Genomic DNA, 17,379 nt, shown 5'->3' on the forward strand with positions numbered 1-17,379 from the left:
CTGCCTGCCCTCATGGTATGGTGCAAGTTTACTTCACAGAAATTTACAGGGGCATACTGATGGGCACACTTTATGTTAAGGGGCACTCTGATGGGCACATTTTATGTTGTCATGTGGAAGATATTTGCCTTTATTTAGTTTTGTCACATGAAAAGATATAATAAAATATTTACAAAAATGTTAGGGGTGCACTCATATTGTGTATACATTTATTTATTTTTTGTCACCAAAAGCAGTACAGTGTCAATATAGTGACACTGTACTGCTCTAAGTGGGGAGATTAGGCCATGATGGCTGTAAAAGTAATAATTTTTATGTTTTTTGGCTGCATGCATGCAACTATTAAGTACTATTGGGATAGTTCTGATTGACCACAGCTATCACATGGTATAGAGCAGCTGTGGACATAGCGTTCACATATTGCAAGGCTACACATAAGCTCCCATTCTGTGAGTTTGTACAGGTTCATCCTCCCAGAATCCCGCTTGCCCTGCCTGGCTGTTATGTACATTGGCCGGGTAGGAAGTGATTAAAGCGGAGGTTCCGTCTAAATTTGTTTTTTAAAAGCCAGCAGCTACAAATACTGCAGCTGCTGACTTTTAAAAAATGGCCACTTTCCTGTCCAGCACGCCCACGATGTCGTCAGCCGAAGACGAGCAATCGCTCATCCCTCGGCTGCACCCGCCACCGTCCTCGGTTAGGGAATCGGGAAGTGAAGCGTTGCGGCTTCACTGCCCGGTTCCCTACTGCACATGCACGAGTAGCGCGCCGCGCCGTCACTGGTACCGGCTCTCTCCTGGGAACAGTGTATTTCCCAGAAGACAGAGGGGGCTGCGGGTAGGGGCGTGGCTGCCGCAGTACCGTATTCCCGGAAGTGGGTGCAAATACCTGTTAGACAGGTATCTGCACCCCCCTCCCCCCTGAAAAGGTGCCAAATGTGACACCGGAGGGGGGGGGGGGGTTCCGAAAAGAGGAAGCTCTAATTTTGGGTGGAGCTCCGCTATGTTCTCCAATACAAGAAGAAAAGGCTGATGTAATATTATTTGGTTTATAACCTTTTTTTTTATAGTGAAGGCTTTTTGTAAATTGTATTCAATGTGCAGTGACAGGATTCTCACAGAGACTCTTTATGTAGAGGGCATGAATGAGGTCAGATCTCTCTAGAAGATATTTGCCTTCCAGCCTCCCCTTCATAACTCACGTGTCAGCAGGACAATTGGCTTTAAGGGGCTGAACAGCTCCAGGAACTTTTTGCTATTTTGCACCAGCGGGTGATCCGGATCCTTCTGCGAGTTCACTTTTGTACCGAATGCAACACTGGCAACAATGTCCATTGTATAACAGGCATAACATCTACAGAGAAAGAAAAAAAAAAAGTTTTTAACGGTGAGCGAGTACATTTAAATTTCGTTTGGAGGAGTTGAAAAGATTTACTGAAACAGCTGATCCTAGTGGGACCTAAATCCAGGACTCTGATGCTACAAAGTCCCAATATAGCACAAGCATATTTACAGCATAGCAAATGAACAACAGCGCTATATCTGAGCACTTCCCTGAAGATTCTAGTTGCCTAGATATCATGTGGACCCATTGGCCTCAATACTTTGAATCACTAAACCAGAAGTAGTACTCAAAGAGGGGTCAGTAGACTCTGTGTATGCTTGCTGGAAGCAGTGAATCTAGGCAATCTACTTAACAAATTAGAGATTGTATCCTGCACTTCTTCCCATAGCAACAATGCAATACAGAGGTGCTATTAAATCAAAAAGGAGAGTCATCCCCAAACCGTTTGTATAAAAAGCATAATGAAGCAAGCACACTCACAAACTAGATCACGCAAATAACACTGTATTAAAAAGGGGTGTTTCGGGGAAAAAAAAATAATTAAAAGCCAGCAGCTGCAGCTACACATACTGCAGCTGCTTGCTTTTAATAAATGGAGACTTACCTGGTCCCTCGATGTCGGCACCGCAGCTGTCAGGTGCTGCCGTCGCCATTGCGGGTAAGGAAACCTGGCAGTGTAGCCTTTCGGCTTCACGCCGGGAACCCTACTGTGCATGCGCGAGGCCCGCTCCTCTCTCCTATTAGCCCAGCGGCAAGTGAGCCCCGCGGTGATATCACGCCCACGGCCGGACTCCCAGAAGTGGGAAAGGATACCTGTCTTTGACAGGTATCCTGTCCCCCCTCCACCCTGAAAGATGCCAATTGTGGCACCGGAGGGGGGGAGGAATCCGATGAGCGGAAGTTTCACTTTAGGGTGGAGCTCCGCTTTAAGACATGGTGATCAGCTATCTTACATGGGATATAATCATATACTGCATGTAATGTATGAATACACCGACTTAAAGTGCATCCGGAAAGTATTCACAGCGCTTCACTTTTCCCACATTTTGTTATGTTACAGCTTTATTTCTTTTTTTTTCTTCTCTTTTTTTTTTTTTTAAGTGTATTTTGTGCATGTACTCGAGAGAGGAGCCGGACTGCAGGAGTTGGGAGTAGGCAGGGGGTCCTCCCACACAGCCCACCCTACCTGCTCCGCTTTGAAGCCCAACGGGGCAGAGGGACTCCCTTCGCCTCTCTTTTTTTAGAGACTGCGTGGTCAAAGTGCATGCATGTTAACCCAATTTCGAGTGCGTGTAAGTGTGGTGGTTTTTGTGGGAGGGGGGTGGGCGTACTAAGCGCAGGCTTACCTCGCATAGCACACCCACCGGGAGCCGGGCTGAGACCACCAAACTCAATTCACATGTAGCCGAGACCGGGATCCGAACCCCTAGCTGCAGAGGTGAATGGCTTGTCAGCGCAGTGCCAATCGCGTAGAGCCACCGCAGCTCCCATGTTACAGCTTTATTTCAAAATAAAAATTAAATTCATTCTTTTCCTCAAAATTCTACAAACAATACCCCATAATGACAATGTGAAAAAAGTTTTAAATCTTTGCAATTTTATTACAAATACATTTTTATATATATATATATATATATATATATATATATATATATATATATATATATATATATATATATATATATATATATATATATATATATATATATATCTCTCTCTATCTATCTATCATGTACACAAGTATTCACAGCCTTTGCCATGACACTAGAAATTGAGCTCAGGTGCATCCTATTTCCACTGAACATCCTTGAGATGTTTCTACAACTTGATTGGAGTCCACCTGTGGTAAATTCAGTTGATTGGACATGATTTGGAAAGGCACACACCTGTTTATATAAAGGTCCCACAGTTAACCGTGCATGTCAGAGCACAAACCAAACCATGAAGTCCAAGGAATTGTCTGTAGACCTCCGAGACTGGATTGTAGCGAGGTACAGATCTGGGAATTGGTACACAAAAATTTCTGCAGCATTGAAGATCCCACTGAGCACAGTGGTCTCCATCATCTGTAAATGTAAGAAGTTTGAAATAACCAGGACCCTTCCTAGAGTGGGCTGCCTGGCCTAATTAAGCAATCAGGGGAGAAGGGCTTTAGTCAGGGAGGTGACCAAGAACACAATGGTCACTCTGACAGAGCTCCAGCATTTCTCTGTGGAGAAACGAGAATCTTCCAGCAGAACAACCATCTCTACAGCACTCCACAAATGAGGCCTGTAAGGTAGATTGGCCAGAGGGAAGCCACTCCTCAGTAAAAGGCAAAGGACATCCCGCCTGGAGGACTACTCCAGAGGCACCTGAAGGACTCTTAGACCCCATTCACACCTGAGCGACAGCCGCGTTCGGCGGTAGCGGCGTATTTTGCCGCAGGTGTGAAACTTTCAATTTTTTTTTTTTTTTCAAAAGTCTTCCCATTGCTGTCAATGGGAAAACACGACTGTCGCCTGAAAAAAAGGGTCCGGGACTTTTTTTCAGGCGACAGGCGTTCGGCGTCTATGAGATGTGAACCATCTCCATAGACAGCAATGGGAATTCTCCCCTCTAGCGGCAGAAGCGTCCGGCGTCGGGCGTTTTGTCGCTCAGGTGTGAATGCAGCCTTAGACCATGAGAAACAAAATTCTCTGGTCTGATGAAACAACGATTGAACTCTTTGGCCTTAAAGGCAAGCTTCATGTCTGGAGGAAACCAGGCACTGCTCATCACCTGGCCAATACCATCCCTATGATTGCAGCAATGTACAGAGACATCCTTGATTAAAACCTGCTGCAGAGAGCTCCGGACCTCAGGACAACGACCCAAGCACAAAGCTAAGATAACAAAGGAGTGGCTATGGGACAACTCTGTGAATGTCCTTGAGTGGCCCAGCCAGAGCCCAGACTTAAAGGGCCCCCCTGAGCCCCAGTTTTACTTACCTCTCCACTCGAAAGTCCCGTGCGCGTTCTCGTCTTGCTATTTGGTTCCCAGCCTGGCCGTTGATTGGCTAGGCTGGGCGGATTGATAGCAGCGCAGCCATTGGCTGGCGCTGCTGTCAATTACAGTGGATGACGTGGCACACCGGGGGGCAGGGCCGAGTGATACAGTCGGTGGCTATGGCCGCCGCTGTATCACGGGAGCGCGCTCGCAAAGGCTTTCCACCATGCGAGGGAGCTTGCATGAACGTGGAAAGCTTTTGCGAGGAGGAGCAGAGACAGCCGCCGAGGGACCCCAGAAGACACGGATCGGGGCCACTCTGTGCAAAACGAACTGCACAGTGGAGGTAAGTATAACATGTTTGTTATTTTTAAACAAAAACTATTTTGCCTTTAGTGTCCCTTTAAACCTGATTGAACATCTCTGGAGAGATCTGAAAATGACTGTGCACACAGAAGTGCTTTAACAAAGTATTGAGAAAAGACTGTGAATACTTATGTCCATGTGATTTTTTTTTTGTTTTTTATTTTTAATAAATTAGTAAAAGATTTCAAACAACCTTCTTTCACTTTTTCATTATGGGGTATTGTATGTAGAGTTTTGAGGAAAATAAGGAATTTAATCTATTTTGAAATAAGGTTGTAACATAAAATGTGGAAAAAATTAAGTGCTGTGAATACTTTCCGGATGCACTGTATACAGCAATAAATAGATGTACAATATGCACAATCCATAGCATTAAAGTACAGCAGTGTTGCATACAAATTCTAGAAGCAGCATACCAAGAATAAAATGTAAATTATTTATTTAGAGCAGTGCCCTCTGATTCCTACTGTATTAAAAGTTGTAAAGCGATGCGTAAACTGTCGGTGCTATAAAAAACCTGTATAATAATAATAATAATTCAGCCAGAAAAATAAATAAAAATGAGGCTCCAGACAGACATTTTGGGCTATGCGATAACCGTTTTCTCAAGGAGGACCTGTGGCCTGATGTGCCCGACAAATATACAGCGGACCCCCTCGTGCCAACCCTTTGGCATTACTTATGACTGAGGGAAGTTGCAGCGTGCACCATCAATTACCATGATTTTCACAAGTTGATAAGGACAACCTTTTTTAGCCCTCGTGAAATAGTTTACTTTAATCCCAATACCCAGCCTTACCCCTTAACCTCTGATATTAACACTAACCTACTACCACATTCTGTAAACTGAAAATCTCCCACTGTGAGCCTCTAACATGAACCTTACATTTAAACCATGCAGAAAACAACCAGGGTCTGCAAGCTTTTACTGATACACATACATTCTTCTCAGGGCTGAAACAGCATCCTAACCAGCCAAACGCAAGCCTCCTATTATTACCTCTGGATGTTACACGCCTCTCCTGAGTCTGCATACTGCTGCAAGTTACTGACCAGTTCATCGCAGCCCTGGTTTATCAGCGGGCACATCTGAAGGGGAAAATGACAGACATGGAAAGATGGTTGAAGGGTCAATGGGTTTGGAAAAACATAAAAAAAAAAAAATCATAGAAAATATTCATTCTGACAGTTTTGAACTTTCATAAAAATACGCTCTGACCAATTCCCAGGTTTTGTATTATTTTGCCCAAGAAGAAAAAAAAAAATGTAAAATCCACTCTGTATCCGTTATTCTCCAGTCCAAAGAGATGGGTCCTAATAGTTCTTGATGTGGTGTTGCCAGCACCAGAAACCACTGTAAATTAAAGTAGTTCCAAAGATCCTCCCCCCACTACTAACCTATTGTAGACCCAGTGACATCATTGTTAAGTCTCCATGCTTCTCTGTAAGTCTCTTACGCCGTCGTATCTAAGTTGCATATTTACGCTGGGCGCTAGGTGGCGCTTCCGTTGATTTACGCGTTGAATATGGTAATGAGCTAGATACGCCGATTCTCAAGACGTACGTGGGGCTGTCGCTTTTTTTTATGTTGTTTACGTTAGGCATTTTTGACGTTTAGAATTTTTCACGTTTTACGTCGTTTGCGTAAGTCGTCCGTGAATGGGGCTGGACGTACGTTACGTTCACGTCGACTAGGCATTGAGCGGGCGCAATTTAATTTGAAAATTCGACGTGATACTGAGCATGCGCCATTCGAAAAAAAGTGTGAATTACGTGGGGTCAAGATTAATTTCCATAAAACACGCCCACCACTTCCACATTTGAATTAGGCGGGCTTACGCCGGCCCAGTTACACTACGCCGGCGTAACTTAAAGTGCAAGTTCTTTGAGAATATGGGACATGCCGCTCTAAGTTACGGCGGCGTAGTGTATCTCAGATGCGCTATGCCCGCCTAAAGATAGGCGATTCTACGAGAATCTGGGCCAATATGGATAAGCACTGCACTTAATATGCCTATTATCCACTTAAATGTGTCCGATTGTATTGTTTGCAGCTTTTCCTAAATTGTTAAGTAGCGCAGTGCACACTTCGAAATTGAAATTTGTTGTTTCTTGTGAAAAAAAAAAGAAATTGAAATTTGTTATACCTAAAGCTTCAAAACAAATAAAGTTTTCGCATTAAGTAGATATCTTGGTCTAGTAGTCAATACTGCATTCCTTATCCACCAAATCAAGTGTCACACTTTGTCTTCCAGTCTGAAACTTTCATTGTAAGTCGAGCACTAGCTCCCTCACCAGTCCCTAGAAATAATCAGCAGAGGGAAACTCACTTCTTTCATGCGAGCCGCACTAAATGAGGGCGTGAGAACACTGCGCACACGCTTCCACGTTTCATCCCGCAGGCACAGCAAGCTGTCACTCATCGGCTTTGTGACCAAATTCAGCTTCTGTAGAGTTTTTAAGAGGAAAGAAAGTTAGAAAAACCCAACAGGGTCACCAAACAACCAAATCTATGAAGGTAGAATCCAGCGACGCAACTCTCGATGCTCCCTCTAGTGGTGACAAATCTCTACATGAAATATAATCAGGACAAATATAACACAGCAAGTAAAGATGTGACAACATAAAAAAATATATATTATAATCATGTTGCATAGCATTATATTTGATTGGATACCAATGAAGTGAACTCACTTCTTTCATGCAAGAGATGCTCAGAAAATGACTCCCTTCAAATTTTTTCTCATACATTAAAAGCATATCTAAACCCCAAAACATAAATGCAATATATTGCAGCTTACCAGTTTTTAGATGTTGTGGCGGCATTCATTTTATTTTCCCTTAATTTTCACCTGGTGATCCTGCCAATAACACACTAGCTGTTTAAGAGTGACAACATTCACTCATCATACTAAATCTAGGGAGAATCCGAGTTGTCACCTTCTACTTCTCCTATTCTCCATAATATATAGAAAGGAGGGGAGTTCTTTAATCCTCAGACATAGTTGGGAACAATGCAAACTGATAAGAATGCAGAACAAGCAGAGTAAAACAGAAAATTATCAGCTCACGAGATTTCTGGCAGAATTGATAGGCATGTTTTGCACCCATCAAACAAATATAACAATATTATATTTATAAGACAAAAAGGAACCAAATAGGAGAAGCTCATCGTTGGAGTTTAAGTGCAGAAAGGTCACCATTCTGGGTGGAGTGTGGTATACTACATGAGAACATCCTGCATTCATGAACCACAATCATTGAGAACATACTTCCCTTTAAAAAATGACTATTTTTAGCGATAACTTACCATCCTGTTAGTAAAATTTGAAAAGTCCTTCTGAAGAACTTGCTTGATGGCTTCCGGATCCGATAACAGAACCATCGGACGTCGACCCATGTAGTATCTATAATACACACAAAAAGAGAAGAAAGGAGTTTCCTCGTGGTGTTGCTATATACTCCCTGTATTTTCCTGCAGGTGACCTGGTCTGCTTTCACCATACAAACACATGCTGATAGGCTACCTGCTTACTATAGCTAGTATAGGACTGTGGAGGGGTCATTACCATATAAACGCCTCTAGTGCAGAGACGGATATGTCTGGTTCATTGTTCTATGCACAGCACTGCTATATAAAATGTATAACAATAATAATAATAATCGTGTGCAACTGTGGTGGCGATATTACAGTGCTCCTCTGGTAAATAGACTGATGTGAATGACTTAGGCCCCTTTCACATTGGGGTGGGAGGTGCGCTGACGGTATAGCGCCGCTATTTTCAGCGGTGCTATACTGTCGGAATTGCGACGGTATTCGGCCACTAGCAGTGCGGTTTTCACCCCCGCTAGCCGCCGAAAAGGGTTAATACCGCCGGCAATGCGCCTCTGTAGAGGCGCTTTGCCGGCGGAATTACCACGATTTCCCATTGCTTTCAATGGGAACGAGCGGTGGAGGAGCGGTAAACACATCGCTCCTTCACCGCTCCAAAGATGCTGCTAAAAGGACTTTTTGAGTGGTCCTGCCAGCACGCCGCTCCAGTGTGAAAGCCCTCGGGCTTTCACATTGAGACTGCAGGGCAGGAGTTTTTCAGGTGGTATTTAGGTGCTATTTTTAGCGCTAAAACACCTGAAAAACTCCTCAGTGTGAAGGGGGCCTTAGTGTTCTCAGTACAACGCTGCGGAATATGTCAGAGCTATAATAAAGCCCAACTTTGAGAACTAGATAAAATCAAGTTGAACCCCCTGCACTGCAAGGGTTAAATGCTTGTTATGTCTAGGGGTACAGGCAGGAAGAGGCTGTATTACTAAGGCTCGGTTCACACTGCAGCGATGCTGGAACCCTGCAAATCCAGTACGAGTTCCCTCATCGCATGTCTCCTGCAGGAAGTTTACACTGCCCTATGCCAACTGCTGGGAGTGTCAATACAAAGTTAATGTCACCCCCAGATCGGTTCGCATATCGCAGTGCGAACTCTCAATTCGGACAGGGTGAGTGTTCACACCCAAGGGATCCAATTCTGGTGTGGACCAAAAAAAAAAGGGTCCTGCATGGGTTTGGTCCGAATGTGATGGCAATCTGTATGGCTGAGTTTGCATCGCACAGACATCGCATGTGATTTGCACAGCAGTGCGGTGTGAATCACATGCAATGTCTGACATTGCAGCAGTGGCAACCGGCCCTTACTGTATTCCTCGTTCCAGCACTCATCTCCCTGAAGATCTGAGTCATGCACAATGCAGGACTATTAGCCCTGCTTTGTAAATAGAGGAAACAGTGCAACTATGGCTGGGAGCACCTCAGAGGGAAGGCTGATAAGCACTAGTCGCTTAGCTGGAGGGAACCTGCTAGAGCGAGGAATAAGGTATTACTTCTTATTCATGCACCCTTGGGCGTAACAAACATCTAACCCTTGCAGTGCAGATGGGACCCACTGCAAGGGTATTTTCTTGTTGTGACCAGCATTGGGTTTAATATATAATAAATAGTGTGTGACTGTGCTGGGACATTAGAGTGTAAGATCCTCTGGTGTAGAGAGGGATTATTTCAGGTGTTCCCTGAGGAAACGCAGAAGGAATTTCAGTGTTCCCTGAGGAAACGCAGAAGGAATTGCAGTGTTCTCTGAGGAAACGCAGAAGGAATTGCAGTGTTCCCTGAGGAAACGCAGAAGGAATTGCAGTGTTCTCTGAGGAAACGCAGAAGGAATTGCAGTGTTCTCTGAGGAAACGCAGAAGGAATTGCAGTGTTCCCTGAGGAAACGCAGAAGGAATTGCAGTATTGCACTTCCTGAGCTCCACTCAAAACTGACAGCTGCGAAAGGGGCTTTGATGAAAAGAATGTAATCATTTCGATCTGAGAGCTTAGCTGAGATATAAAAAGATTTACAATTCAATCCAATCAATCCTTACCCTGTAATTGGTCCATATGATTTTATGATCTTGTTGGCTCCTTCCCAGAATCCCTGCACAATGACAGTATTAAAGACACAATATTTAATTTAACACATACTAAAATAATACAGCGGATTCTTTTGTATCAAGGAGGACAGATTTGTGTCACCTTCCTGGACAATTAAATACGTTTGTGTCAGAGGATAGAAAAACTTTGCTGAAAAGCAGAGGTAGTTCAAAAAGAAAATACAATGGGGCTGATGAACTAAAACTGGAGAGTGCAAAATCTGGTGCGTGATAGCCAATCAGCTTCTAACTTCAACTAAAGTGGTTGTAAAGCCTAAACATTTCTAAAGGATCATTTTTTTTTTTTAAATAACAGACATGTCATACTTACCTCGACTGTGCAGTTTGTTTTGCACAGAGTGGCCCCCGATCCTCCTGTTCTGGGGTCCCACGGTGACTCCAGCGGCTCCTCCCCGCAATAGATAACCCCCTTGCGGGAGGCGTGTCATACACTCAGCGTCCATAGCCGGCAAGTTTATGACTCGGCCCCGCCCCCCACGTCACTGGATTTAATTGACAGCAGCAGGAGCCAATCGCTGCGCTGCTATCAATCTATTTAACGAAGAGCCGAGAAGCTGTGGAGAGAGGGACGCGGGATCACGCCCATGGAAATTCGGGGCTCAGGTAAGTAAAACAGGGGAGGGGCTGGGGGGCCGGACACTGCAAGGTTTTTTTTTCACCTTAATGCATAGGATGCATTGATTTGAAAAAACATGAAGGTTTACAACGCTTTTAATGCATTCCTTGCTAAAAAAAATGTTTAGGTGTCAGAAATCCCCATTCACCCCCCCCCCTCTACTTACCTAAGCCCTCATCCGATCCAGCACTGTGCACATCAGCAGGTCTTCTCTAGCCTCATTGGGGCACGGGGAGACGTTGGCTCCTAGTGCTGTCAATCAAAGCCAGTGACGAGGGAGCAGGGGTGCAGGGCCGAATCCCGCTGTCTATGTCAATGGAGGCAGCAGCAGGGCTCGGGTACGAGCATGCAGGAGCGCCCCCATGGAAAGCGGGTTCCCATGGAGGCACTGGGCCAGGAGCGCGGGCGGGGGGGGAAACGAAAAAAAAGGGAGGTTCGTGGCCACTCTGTGCAATTCCAGAGCAGGCAAGTATAGACATGATTGTTTTTTTTGTTTTTTTATTTACCTTTACAATCACTTTAGCTTTGACAAAAAAAAAACTGCAAGCTGATTGGTTTCTGTGCACAACTGTACCAGATTTTGAACTATCCAGTTTTAGTAAATCAACCCCAATGTGTACATGAAGACCCAGAGGAGAACCAACATTCTAGAATGTCAGTCATTCCAACTGGCACTGGTACTTCAGTATAAAAACAGTACGTCATTACTGTGGACTGGCTTCCTGATAGTGACAACAGTAAATCATATGCGTTGGCATGACTATTTATACTCTCCACCAGGGGTGCATGTGACAAGGTGACGACACAGGAGCACAACTAGAAGACATGGAAGTGTTTGAATAAGGATCTTCATGGCAGGACCGTTCATTAGGGATTTGAAAGAAAACCGCAGATTTATTAAATATTGAAAATTACATTAAAGTTGAACTTTAATCTGTTTATGTTTTGCTTTTCATGGTTCCTTCTGCCCCCCCCCCCCCTTCATTTTTTTAAACAAAATCTGTTCCATTTTCATTATTTATCTTATTTTAGATTCAGTGGTGTCATCACTGGGTCTCAGTGCTCTTTTATGCAATACAGGCAGATCATGGCATGTGGGAGGGGTTGGCAGGGGGCTGTACATAGCTTTCTGAAAGCATCCTGCCTCAGTACTCCTCTCAGGTAGCCAATAGGCTGGCTTTTGGGGGGAGTTATGCAAATATCAAAATGCTTTGATGGGTGGGTGTCAGTCTACCCTGGGTGTCCCAGGGCAGACTAAATGTGCATGCAGACTAGGCACACCCTAATCACTCTGTGGTGCCGACTCCCCCTACTACCCTGGCTTTCCCCCATGTGTTGCGCCTCCCCCACCCCTAATGCAGTGCTGCTGACTTTCCCCCTCTCCTCTGGCTGCTGAGGGGGATGTTTCAAGATGGAGAGTGGGGGGAAGGGGCCAATCAATATGTATATTACCGGCCCCTTACTTACGCTCACTGTGTTCAATCATACCAGAAGCATAGTAAACGGTGTTTACTACGTATCAGTTTGTAAATGAACAGGAAGCCGCTCAGCACAGAGCACTTTCCATTCACTCACTGTCCAGTGCAGCTGAGGCTGCAGAGAAAGGCATGTGTGTTTCAGCTTTGGGGTGCACACCCTAATGTAATAGGCTGCCCACATGTGATGCTGATCCTCCAAGATTAAATAACTGAGATCCAATGAATGAAAGGGGCAGGCCAGGAACAGCCAAGCTTTGGTGGGAACTGCTAGATGACGCTGGATGTCCTCCAGCCAGGAAATGAGACAAGCTCTATCTGACTTGCTGCAGTTTCTAATGCATATTGTGCAGCAAAATCAGAGCAGGCAATTTCAGTACATGAGAATAAAAGAAAAAAAAGCCTCAGCGAGTTCTTATAGGATGAAAAGGTACAACTGACCTTCTGAAAGAGCAGAACATTCCCGATAAATGGGATTGGCTTCGGATGTCTTATCCCCATCTTTTCCAACTGAGAGAATGCCGACACAGAATACCTGAAGAAAGAACCAGACATCAAACCTCTCATGAACCTGAGCAACTCAAACCCAATCACACAGAGAAAGTACATAAACAGATTATGCAGCGTGTCCAGATGATCAAGATATAGATAGTTATATTTGTAGGCAAACCTCAAACTTTCCTATAGAGCAGCGGTCATTAAAAGGCGGCCCACGGTCCAAACACGGACTGGGTGACGCTCCTGTCCGGACCATCAGGCCACCAGTGTACAGTGCCACATTCCCACTATTTGGGCTTCTCTGCAACCAATGACATTACATGTGTGCCCTGCTGCTTACAATCTCGTGGCTCCCAGCCGGGGTCGCAGGATAAGACGTGACGTCACGTTACAGGCACACCCTGCCCCCTACTTCTCGTTATTTCGCAGCTCCCGGGTCTCAATCAGTTGGCTGCGGGGTACGATATGTGGTCTCTGCCACTTTAGCAAGACTCCCGGCGCAGCTCTCTCTCCCTGCAGCTGGTTACCTCTGCTGGCTGCCGCTCCCTACCCACCTCAAGGTATGTGGGGTGTTTTCAGGGGCATGATGATGGGCACATTTAATGCAAGGTTCACTCTGATGAAAACAACAAAATGTGCCCATCGGTGTGCCCCTTAACATAACATAAGGGGCAATCTGATGGGCAGATTTCATGTTAAAGGGGCATGCTGATGGGCAGATATGTTAGTGGGGGCACGCTGATGGGCACATATTATGTTAAGGGGCACTCTGATGGGGACACCTGATGTAAGGGGGCACACCGATGGGGACACCTGATGTAATGGGGCACTTCGATGGGGACACCTGATGTAAAGGGGCACCTGATGGGGACACCTGATGTAAAGGGGCACCTGATGTAAGGGGGGCACTCTGATGGGGACACCTGATGTAAAGGGGCACTCCGATGGGGACACCTGATGTAAAGGGGCACACTGATGGGAGACACACCAGATGTAAGGGTGCCTTCTGATAAAGAAACCTGATGTAAGGGGGCACTCTGATGGGGACACTTGATATAACATGGTACTCTGGCAGAGGCAACTGATTGATGGGGGCACCCAATGTAATGAATTACTCTGGTAGGGGCACCTGATGTAAGGGGGAACACTATTGGGTACATTTACAGGATATTACCAAAGTGTGTGGAGGAAACAGTAAAAAAAAATAAGACGTGTACAATCTTTCATGGTACAGACTTTTTATTCAGACCTCAGCCGGAATTTTATTTTAGAGACTGGACCTCCTTGAATTTTAATTCACTGCCCCCCCCTATAGAGCTTGGCAGCACATATCCCTGTGACAATACATGTGACTGGCGCCCTTGGAAGATCCCCGGAGGAGTGGGCAATATGCAGAGTTCAGGTCATGATGAGGCCAATGGAGCAGTAAAATTACAAATTGCATTGTATAGGAAGTAGAAGAGATAAAACAGCTTCATTCACAGCAGGCTGGTTGGGAATACAACCCGCCTGGATCTCCTTCTCCCACACAGACATGGCAGGTTTTGGTTCACGCTTGTCTTACCTTATCAGAATCAACTTGCAGGAAAGTCAGCAGGGGGCCTGGTCAAAGCGCTACCCCCTGCTGTGTCCTCCCTGGCCGCCACAGAGAACAGGCAGAGAGACTTCTGGGTAAGTGTTTTATGTCCTCCCGCAATGGAAACAGTTAAAAGTATTCTACAATTTTTTTTTTTTTTTTTTTACTAGTTATTAGCATGGCTATATTCCTTATGCTGTTTGTTTGCCTTACCTTGTGATGACTGATTCATTCCCCTATCCTATGTCCATGTATTTATACAGCTATCTTGTCCCTATTCCACAAGGGTACTGGCAACTTCCTGTTCCGGGTCCCACAGCATTCAGGGTGGGCATCAAAAATGGGAATGCTAATGTAATTTAAAAAAATAAATAATAATAGTTGCATCAGTGAGCTCTCTCTCTGTGTGCCTATGAATGCTCTGCCTGTGTGTGTCTGCATCAGATCTACTTACTGCGTAGCTCTCACCTGCACTAGACTGAGGGATCCAGGGATTGTGGGTTATATAGTTTCTTACCAGGAAGTAGTTAGTTCTCACACTACAGAGGTCATGCAATAACCTGTGCAATGCCATGCTGCATGCCTCATGTTTGAACGAAAAACAGAAACTTCTGACACAGCAATGTGAAGATTTATTCAACTATAGGCTGTGTGTACATGGCAACAAATGACACCATGAAACTTCATGATCAATGCACATCTCACACTGGTGAAAAACACAATGAATGTTGAATCTTTACAATGTCTTTAAAGTAGGGTGACCAGACATCCCCGGTTTCAGGGGACAGTCCCCAGATTGAGGACACTGTCCTCAATCTGGGGACTGTCCCCGGTTTTGTCCCCAGATTGGATTTGAACAGGGGCTGGGGCAATTTCAAAGACAGTCAGTGCAGGATTAAAAAATAAAAATTTGAATTACACACCACCGCTCTGCCGCTCCCACTAGCTATGGGGGGGGGGGGGTGTATTTTTTCCATTATCTGTGCCCCTTTCTGATGATCATGAGCTGGTCGGAGCGGAGGGAATATTTCTACATTTTCCGACGCATGCCCATTCAGCTCCACTCGCATGTTCTGCCTTGGCTCAAGTCCCAGCCAGCTGCCTGCCTATCTCCTTACCTTCCCCGGCGGAGTGATCTTCCTCCACTCCCCACCCAGTAGTAGCCCGGGGGCCCGGAGGGTAAGACTTGACAGTCTGTGAGGCGGGCGGCGATGGGCAGAGAGTCGCCGATTGCCGCCATTACTAGTAAAAAAAAAATATGTCCCTGGATTTCATTTAAAAAATCTGGTCACCTTACTTTAAAGTGGTTGTAAACCCACGAAAAAATAAACAAAAAAAACCTGCATAGCATACTAGCTCATTATGAATTACTTACCATAGATCGAAGCCCCCGCAACGGTCCCCGTACACCTCTCTGGCCGGCGACATCAATCACAGTTACTTACCGATATAGCGGGGTCCGACGATGTGATTGGCCAGGGCCGGAGCCATGATGATGTCACTTCTACACACGGGAGTCGCCGGTAACGGCACACTCACTGAAGTACTGCAGGTTTAGGAGGTATCCAGGATAGCTACAGGTAAGCCTTATTATAGACTTACCTGTAGCAAAAAGTGGTTGCAAAGGATTTAAAACCACTTTAAACCATTCTGAACATGAGGAGGCCGGAGTCATGGTGATCTAGTCTGAAGGTCACCATCATTGTATGTGCGCACAATGCAAGCACCTATTTCCACTATTCACCATGGATCTGTCCAACAATCCAGCATTTCCAATATGTGGGGATACTGGTGCACTGAAGCCCCTGCTGGCATTAGATGCAAGACTGCTACATGGGTTCCCAGCTTCACCCATCAGCTGCTGCAATTACTAGAGGGTCTCACTTCCCCTAATGAATTTCCTTTGTGCTTCAGAAAATGCAGCAGGAAAGGTGAGACTCCACCGTGGAAAATGGAAAGCTGTGAATTTCGGTGTTTCAAGCTGTCGTCATCTGTCAATAACTGAAATACCAGTTGAGCGTGGATTGTTCTTTTAAATAAAAGCCGTCTACTATTCCTGTTGGAAGTTTAACTCACTAGACAAATCACCCGCTGAATGTCTGTCACCCTGGCTTGCCTCTTATCCTGGAGATTCTCAGTAGCCTCTTGTTCTGAATGGTCCTTAATTTGAGCCTGTGTGGCCAGTCAGGGGCGGACTGACAACTCATGGGGCCCCCGGGCAATAGAAGATTATGGGGCCCCCGGGCTTACAGATGGCTACCACGCCAGGAGGCAGTGCAGAGGCGGGGCAGCTAAAATCTCTGGATTTTCACATCAAAAGCATGTCAGTTTCGGACATATCAGGGACAGATGTAAAAAAAAAAACAGATTTTTACACACTGTCCCTGGTTTTACTGAGCCTGGCAACCCTGATGGGGCCCCCTAGTGGCATGGGGCCCTCAGGCAGTGCCCGAGTGACTCAATGGTCAGTCCGCCCCTGTGGCCAGTGTGTTCTCAGGTTCCAGTTCCACCCCCTGAAGGAGGAGAGTCTGGCACAGCACAGCATCAGGTAACAAAAAGGCCCCAGTCTTATCTTTGAAGTGGTTGTGAACCCTTCCATATACCCACTGAAGTGACTGGCCTCAGGTGATACACAAAGATTAAACAAATCCTCCTACACAAGTTGCACCCATTTATCTGAAGCCCTCTCTTCCCTACAGCTGTCTAAAACACACTGATCAAAGGGTGTTTCTCAGTTCCAGCAGGCAGTGGGTGGGGATCTGACGTCACACACTGCACAGCAGAGAGAGGAGAGCCAAGTGTAATCTGAGAACTGAGTGGAAGGAGAGTACACCCCCCCCCAGTCTCATAGGGAAACCTGCAAAACTGAGGCTGTAAATCACTTTCTCTGTGCTGGAGGGAGAGGCAGGGCTGTCTCCCCAGATTCGTTGGTGTCGGGATAACCTGTCAGAAGTGACTAATGCAGATAGCAGAGGGAAGAGAGGAGATAGAAATCATACTCAATGCTCTGAATTGAGGCTAGTATACACTACAGAGGGGGTTTGCTCTGTTCATTTTTC

At 45.6% G+C, this 17,379-nt stretch overlaps 1 protein-coding gene across 1 annotated transcript in view; it reads right to left on the reverse strand.

The window, feature by feature from the left end:
• The window catches only part of TBXAS1 (thromboxane A synthase 1), an 83,567-nt gene that overhangs the window by 24,670 nt on the left and 41,518 nt on the right, over positions 1–17,379 (reverse strand). The window contains exons 3-8 of the mRNA XM_040345395.1: positions 12,688–12,781; positions 10,087–10,139; positions 7,988–8,084; positions 7,008–7,124; positions 5,678–5,766; positions 1,202–1,353 (exon numbers count right to left, since the gene is read on the reverse strand). Coding sequence (XP_040201329.1) covers positions 1,202–1,353; positions 5,678–5,766; positions 7,008–7,124; positions 7,988–8,084; positions 10,087–10,139; positions 12,688–12,781 — 602 coding nt within the window. The remainder of the gene's footprint in view (positions 1–1,201; positions 1,354–5,677; positions 5,767–7,007; positions 7,125–7,987; positions 8,085–10,086; positions 10,140–12,687; positions 12,782–17,379) is intronic.

This window comes from Rana temporaria, chromosome 3 (assembly GCF_905171775.1).
Source record: "Rana temporaria chromosome 3, aRanTem1.1, whole genome shotgun sequence".
NCBI lineage: Eukaryota > Metazoa > Chordata > Amphibia > Anura > Ranidae > Rana > Rana temporaria.